Raw genomic sequence first — 7782 nt, 5'->3', positions numbered from 1 at the left:
AGATGGCTTCAGCTAATGGGTATGGCAGGACTGGGATGTTGCAAAGGTGCTTTTTGAAAAGGCAAGTGGACCTTTTTTTTCTGTTCTGCCTCGAAGATGTTTCGCTTCTCATTCAAGAAGCTTCATTGGCTCTGACAGAAAGATGGAGGAGATGGAAGGCTTAGTTCTGACAGGATAGGAATGTTAAAACTCTGGGAAAAAAGTGCCAAGAGGAGCAGCTTCACAAATTAAACCAAGATAGCCAAGTTATTGTTTAGTGAGATGTACAAGCTCATCTTGGCGCCGTTGTAATGTCAGTGCCAGTACTGCCATATTGCTTCGCCCCATCTCTGCTTCGTGTCATGTGTCTGAAAGGTGTGTAGCCGGTGCTGCTGTGCACAGAATTATTGTACGCCACCTCCGCAAAAGGGAGATCAGTCCAGTTCGTCTGTTGGTAAGAAACGTAGCACCTAAGATATTGCTCCACCATTTTGTTAGCGGCTTCCGCGGCCCCATGGGTGGCCGGATGAAAAGCAGATGATAAACCTTGAGATGATCCAATTAATGTAAGGAAAGTTCTCCAAAACTTCGCTGTGAACTGCACCCCCCCTGTCCGAAATTATCCGCTTAGGGGCGCCATGCAGCCGGTAGATATGTTTCAGGAACAATTTGGTCAGTCGTTGGGCAGATGGGAGCCCTTTGCAGGCGAAGCGTTGACGACACTTCGCTGATGCCAGACTGCCATGAGCCCCGAAGGAGGGAGGGGGAGCCAAAACATGGGGGGGGGGGGGAAAGACCAGAAACCGAATCGGCTGGCTGACCCCAAGGCTACAAGTGTGGGAATGGAACGCAGATCGTCACCGAACGTGCCAAGAATCAGAACTGTTACCAAAACAATTTGTTTGAATCCCATTGGACACTAAACGGATAATGGGGGGGGGAAGAGGGTCTGGGAAAGTAAGTAGCCCGTTTTCACACGCAAATGTCAGATCTGGTTTTTCCTATCTTGTAACCATTTGGCTTTAGTAAAAGTATACCTTTCACTCCGAATGCACTCAAAGGCTCTTCTCTTCTAAACGGCCAGTTGGGACAAGCCCAACGGTCAGGAGTCTCCATATCAGGGACGACACAAAAATGCAAGACCAGCTTTTCTAATGAGAAAAATGCTTTATTCCAATTTTTTTTTTCACAGTATGAAGACACAAAGCAACTGCAATAATCCCCAGGGACTACACAAGAGGACCTGGTAAAAGTGTCCAACTAGGCACCATGATCGCTGGAGGGATGCACAGAGCCTCCCAAGATCTCAGCCAGAACGAGAAAGGAAGGCGATGATCACGGAGGTAAACCACCCTGTATTAATTCGTTCTGTGTTAATCAATGGCTAAACGGAAAGAATTCTCCCCACCCCTCATCTAACCAGAGCAGAGGACGGTGGGGTATGTAGTCACAAAGATGACAGTTGCCGCAGGATGCTGTAGTCCAAGAACATTCAGAGAGCCTCAAATTGAGAAGGTCAGCATTGGCTGGGTCAGATATGTTCTTCACTCTGAAGTGAGACCTCATTGCCCACTGCCTGGCCAAACGGAGACAAGATAAGCAATGAAAGGAGACAAGGCACTAGAATTTCACAGGGTGTCTTTTAGAGTTGTTACACCAACCTTGTGCAACCTTGGCCACTTGTGGACTTCACCTCCCAGAATAACAAGCTTGGACACTCTTGGGTGACAGCGTTTGCTCTTCACCCATATTTTTCCCTTTCTGCTTTACCCCAATACTATTCCGGCACAACAAATTCCAAACTTGGGGTTCAAGACCGAGCAATCCTAAATTAAAAGGCAGCGCCAGGTTGGCTTCTGTTGGGAGACAGAAGGAAGCCAGGCCACAAAATCACAAGGAAAGGGAGAGGTGTCTTGGGTTCTTGGTCCTCAAACCCTCAGGAACGGCAGCTGACACCGGAACAAGCTTGCAATTGTATCAGCTTCTGGTTCATCTGCACAAGCAGCGAAGGGTCCACGGTCTTGGCTACATTAGAAAGCTGATGGGGGTCTGCAGTCAGATTGTAGACTTCCACAAAATTCTGCAAGAAAAAAAGTAGGATGTGCAGTGATGGTCAGGAGGCAACCTCTCCGAAAGGAAATCCTGGAGAAGCCAACATCCATCAACACAGTCTTCTTCTTACAAGGTGGTCCCCAACTGCCTTCATACCTGGAAAAAGACTCCATCCACTTGGCAGAACCAACCTGGGAGAATCACCCTTTGAACCTCTTGAAGTCACCATAAAAACAAGACTCGTCTCTTTGAAGGTCTCTCACCCCTGCCCACCTCCCTAATCAGGTCTTTTGTGACTGTTCACTTCAGGATAAGACTGGTCTTTTTTTACTGATCCATGAACCATTTGGGGAACATTTCTGGCTGATGGGTGAGTAGGGCACAAACATAATATACCAGTTTGTGGACTTGCAAATAGGATAGGAGTTTTGAAGGCATCTTTCTCTGTGCTTTGTGCTATTTGCCTGTCCGCAGAAATAGCTTCCTTTGTTATATCTGGCCAAACTCATTTTCCAGAAGGCAAACTGGGAACACCGCATCCCACTACACTCTTTTCTGCTCTCTACAGCTGTCCTTCCATCAACACTTTGCTGAACTCTGTCTATTTTTCTAGAGAAATACAGGCAGTCCTTGACCATCGTTGTTAAGTGGATCACTGCAGCTGTTAAGTTAGCAATGCGGTTGTTAAGTGAATCTGGCTTCCCCCATTGAGTTTGCTTGTCAGGTCACAAAAGGGAATCACACAACCCCGGGACACTGCAACCGTCACAAATACAAGTCAGTTGCCAAGCATCTGAATTTTGAACACATGTCCACGGGGATCCTGCAATGGTTGTAACTGTGAAAACTAGTCCTAAGTCACTTTTTTCAGTGCCATTGTAGCTGTCACTAAATGGAACTATTGTAAGTTGAGGACTACCTGTAAATGGGGAAGCCAGCATGGAAGGTCACCATCACATGGTGTCTTGCTTACCAACCGCACTGCTTAATCACAAATTTTCCAGTCCCAATTGTGGTAGTAAGCCGAGGACTGCCTGTGTGCCCCAGAGCAGAGGTCCCCAACCTTTTGGGCACCAGGGACTGGTTCCGTGGAGAGTGGTTTTTCTGCGGACTGGGGAATACATGGTTTTGTGTGCTGCCTGCATCCCGTGGATGGGGCTTTGCTTGTTTACGTAGCCCGGTTTCTGGCATGCTGCAGCTTGGTGCCGGTCCACGGCCCGGGGGTTGGGGACCCTTGCCCCAGAGGACCTGCCTGACAGACTTTGCTAACAAACACAATCCTAATGGAAAGGTATTTTCCTGATGCCAGAAGCTCTGCGCATTACATGATCATTCTTGAAGGCCACGGACCCAGCTCTTTGGACCTCTTGACACTAGAGAAGACAACCATGCTGCTTACCTCTTTATCGGCAAATTCACAGTATTGCATGTTCGCAGCACTCAAAGTTCGCACACAGGCATATGTGTTGTTGTAGGCATCCTCACACACGCAGTCAGGGAAACATTGCTGCGCAAAATAGAGTTGGAAAACCATTCGTGAACCGAACATCTAACCAAGAACTTGCATTCTTCTGCCAAGAACAGACCCGGCTGGTGAGCTGACAGAAACGTCTTTGGACAGCGCTGGCTGGAGGGCCTTGAAACAGAGATGAGCACACCCCCCCCTATAGTTGGCAACAACTAGCGGAGTAAAATCTGAACCTTTCCATTGATCTAATCAACTGATATAGCTGCTCATTTTTCAACAGCAACTCTTAACTGGCTTATACAGAATGAAAGACACAAATAAAGTTGATCTACAGCACATATAAATAACAGCAACCGAGAATAATAGCAACTATCAATAATAGCACAATCATCTCACGGGCCCAATTAACCTCCAAGCTCCCATAAGAGGGAAAGGAGAAAATTCATTCCCTTCTCCAACCCTTTACAGGACATCCATTTCATTGTCCTCCATCACAGCGACTCTCCTACTCCTGCTCTTACATGGCAGACTAGGTGCCCGGGGGGGAGACCATGCCAACCCAGGCTTGTGAGAATGCAGGAAAGCCTCTCTCTCAACAGCGTTTTAGGCCCCTGTCAGCTGCCACCTTATGCTTGCTTGTGCTTCGCCTTTATGCCGCGACGGTCTGCCCTGAACTGTGGGGAGGGGAAATGAAGGGAGGGGGATGCTTGGGGGGGAAACGAAGACGGAGATGCCACTCCAAGGTCACCCAGCTGGAAGAAGGGAGCTGCATACCAACCTGGATTCAAACTGAGCGTTATGGAACCATCCTGCAGGAACTTGATCGGTGGGCAGCGAAAGGCAGACGAAGGTGGGGGCTAGACTTAGTGATTTGGGCACGCGAATCTCCGTTTGGGCTTCGCGTTACTGCAATACCCCTGACTTCTACTAAACTGGATCTTTCTCAACAAATGGAGCCAAGGATCGTTCTTATGTAGAGGTTCAAGCTGTTGCAGGTCGGACAGCCTGAGTAGGGCTGTAGGAAAATGATGGGGAGGGCTAAGCAAAGAGCTGCTTTGTTTAGGCAAATGTGCCAGCCTGGTCTGGAACAGAAATGCCATTCCTGAACGGAATTGCTTGTGGGAAGGCGAAAGAGCCCGTTTCTCGGAAGTCAAAGGAGACAATGTTCATTTGTTAGACCTTTCTCCCATCCTTCCTCCATGATTTTGCTCTGCTAAGCACCTAAGTAATAGGTTGGTCCTTATGGGAACAGAGCATCAACACAGACAGGGGTGCAATTAGGGTTTTTCTAAGATCTGTCCTCTTTCTCATAGAGAGGGGAATGACTTTTTTAAAAGACTGATCACATTCTACTACCCAGAGCTTTCGCATCCCAACTCCCATAATCTCCTGCCATTGGCCATGCCGGCTAGATGGGTAGGGGAACTTTTAGTTTTCTACAGAACAGCCTACCATTTTTGTTGGGGACTTCTGCAGCTACTTATTAAACCAGAACTACGCATTGTCTCCTCTTCCTAGAAATGTTTTCTTTACATGCAAAACAAATGGAAATTTAGCCAGCTAAAATGACCTAGATAAAAGCAAGCAGGGTTGAGTGGTTTTCAGAACTAAAATAAATACTTGCAAACGAGGGAGCTGCCGTCTGAGCATGTGTCACGGGTGTAAATAGCAGACTCAACGTTTTGTAATGAACTATGGACTAATATGTGAAAATTAGAGAAGTACGGTCACTTACGGACACTCCTGGTCCCAAGACCGGACACTCGGGGTCCTTAGTTGTGTAGCCTTCTCCAGTATATTGAACCAGGAAGTCTGACCGCCACCTAGATTTCTGTGTCTTGTTCACCTGCACGAAAGGAGACACATTTCAGGAAGCAGACGTGAATAGAAAACTCTCTCTCTTTTTCTGTTAACGATTTCTAAATGTATTTTAGACACTTCCTTTGGTGCCCTGTCAGGCTTCCTTGCCCACCTAACCTAATGGAGGAAAGATTACAAGATTCTTTAATAAACTAATTTCATAAACTAATTAAGTGGAAACTGCCATGCTATCCAGGAAATTCCAACCAACCTCTTGCTGGACAATCCAGAAAAGTCCCAATGAAGAGTCTCCTCAGAGGCTAATTTGCCTGCTGGTAAATGGTGTGAATGAATAGTGGTTACAGTCTCAGGCTAAAAACTAGAAGGCTGTGAGTTCTAGTCCTGCCTCAGGCACAAAGTCAGCTAGGTGACCTTGGGCCAGTTTCTTTATTTCTCTCTTTCTTGTTTTTCTTTCTTTTTCTTTCTTTCTTTCCTTTCTTTCCCTCTTTCTTTCTTCCCCTCCCTTTTTCTTTCTTTCTTTCTCTTTCTTTCTTTTTCTTTCTTTCTTTCTTTCTTTCTTTCTCTTTCTCTCTCTCTCTCTTTCTTCCCCTCCCTCCCTCCTTCATTTTCTTTCTTTTTTTATCCTATTCCAATTTTTTTCCAGTCATTGTATGTTTAAAATACTTGGAAGAATATTTGGAAGTTATGGAAATGGTACAGTGGTCTCTACCCATGCAGGACCCCCAAGATTTATTTGAATTTCTTAGAGATCTGCTTAAACCCCATGAATCTCAGGTTCACATTCTGTGGTGTGATCCCGCAACACATCAAAGTTCCACATGCAGGTTCTGAGCAAAACCCTCCTTGGTAAACACTGCAAATGTTGAAATAAAATCCCTCCTCTGTTCCTGCTTCTAACTGGACTCTCCCATCGGACTCTATTCCAAAGTTCAAGGCAACTTATTACCAAGAGGGACAAAAAGGAGACACCATCCATGCTGGTCTGAGAGGCATTGATTCCTGCAATGTCCAAGAAAGTCGGTCCCAGGTCGATATTCAGGATGGGTTCCTGAGAAGAGAAGACAGGAGATGTTTTGAAAGGAACTCAGGACAACAGTTCCCTAACCAACAAGTCCCATCCTCACAGGATCACAAACTCTGTAGGAAGTGAACACAGGTAATCCTTGACGTACAACAGCTCATTTAGTGACCATTTGAAGTTACAACGGCACTGAAAAAGTGGTTTTCATACTTATGACCATTGCAGCACCCCCACGGTCACATGATCAAACTCCAGACGCTTGGCAACTGACTCCTATTTATGACGGTCGCAGTGTCCCGAGGTGTGGGGGCAGCACCGTTTATCTCAATATACTTTTCTGCCCACTTAAGGACAAGAGGACAACACATTTAAGCAGCTGTTTGGATGACCCCTGAGAGAATTGTGAAGCTTCCACAAAACTGTGCTCGCTATTTAAATGTCTGTGGCACGAAAGGGCAAAGTAGTAGCAATGCCACAGTAAAGGGGATTGAAATTAATAAATTAATTCTGGGAACTGCCGATGGCAGAGGAAAGTTTCAAAGTACTAAGAGGATTCTGGGAGTTGAAGTCCACCAGTCATAAAAGGGCCAGGTTTGAAGACCCGTGCTCTGGAACAAGTAAACCTACCAGGTACGTTTGATTTCCTTTAACACCTGGGCCTCGCACCAGCAACGGCACCCGGATATCAAACTCGTAAAGTTGCCGTTTGTCAATGGGCAGTGAGAATTGTCCTGCAGAAACCCCCCACAAAGACAGCAGAATAGACAGAAAGGGGGAGAAAACAAACATGGATGATTTAGCAAGCGCAAATATTCAGTTTGGAGATCTGATTCCAAGGCAATTCAATCCAATCTCCGAAGCGAATTTCCAGATCAGACTGAGACAACAAATGGTCAAATTGGTCCAGACAACTCACAAAAGGAAAGATTGGACAATCATTTGTCCGGGATGTGTAAGGGCTCCTGTAGTTAATGGCTTATTATTAAATCTAGTTTTGAATGTTGCTGCCTATATTCAGAACACTGATTTCTGATGGAATGATTATAGATTCCCAATATTATCTGTGGGCCTTTTTAAACAATTCCCTATCACTCTGCTTCTACTCACCTGTGTGGTAACCATGATCTGAGGTGTAGAACACGTATGTGCTGTCCAGCAATTTAAGGGATTTCAACTGATCCATCACTTTCTGTACCATATCGTCTACTGACAACAGAGTTTGCCACCTGTAGATAAGAGAGAAACGATGGGTTGTATAAACAGAGGCATAGAATCAAAATACATGAAGTATTAATATCGCTTTATAAATCCTTAGTAAGACCACACCTGGAATTCTGCATCCAGTTTTGGTCACCACATAAAGATGTTGAGACTTTGGAAAAAATGCGGACAAGAGCAACTAAGATGATTAAAGGCCTGGAGGCTAAAACACATGAAGACA

The 7782-nt window shown here is 45.8% G+C and overlaps 1 protein-coding gene across 1 annotated transcript in view; it reads right to left on the bottom strand.

The window, feature by feature from the left end:
* Positions 1–1139: 1139 nt before the first annotated feature.
* The window catches only part of LOC107287959 (N-acetylglucosamine-6-sulfatase), a 14874-nt gene continuing 8231 nt past the window's right edge, over positions 1140–7782 (bottom strand). Inside the window, exons 8-13 of the mRNA XM_015816528.2 lie at positions 7449–7567; positions 6969–7072; positions 6267–6368; positions 5235–5345; positions 3431–3538; positions 1140–2059 (exon numbers count right to left, since the gene is read on the bottom strand). Coding sequence (XP_015672014.1) covers positions 1916–2059; positions 3431–3538; positions 5235–5345; positions 6267–6368; positions 6969–7072; positions 7449–7567 — 688 coding nt within the window. The 3' untranslated portion in view covers positions 1140–1915. The remainder of the gene's footprint in view (positions 2060–3430; positions 3539–5234; positions 5346–6266; positions 6369–6968; positions 7073–7448; positions 7568–7782) is intronic.

Source organism: Protobothrops mucrosquamatus, unplaced genomic scaffold, assembly GCF_001527695.2.
Source record: "Protobothrops mucrosquamatus isolate PMUCROS unplaced genomic scaffold, P.Mucros_1.0 scaffold462, whole genome shotgun sequence".
Classification (NCBI taxonomy): domain Eukaryota; kingdom Metazoa; phylum Chordata; class Lepidosauria; order Squamata; family Viperidae; genus Protobothrops; species Protobothrops mucrosquamatus.
This window is presented reverse-complemented; position numbering and strand designations above follow the sequence as displayed.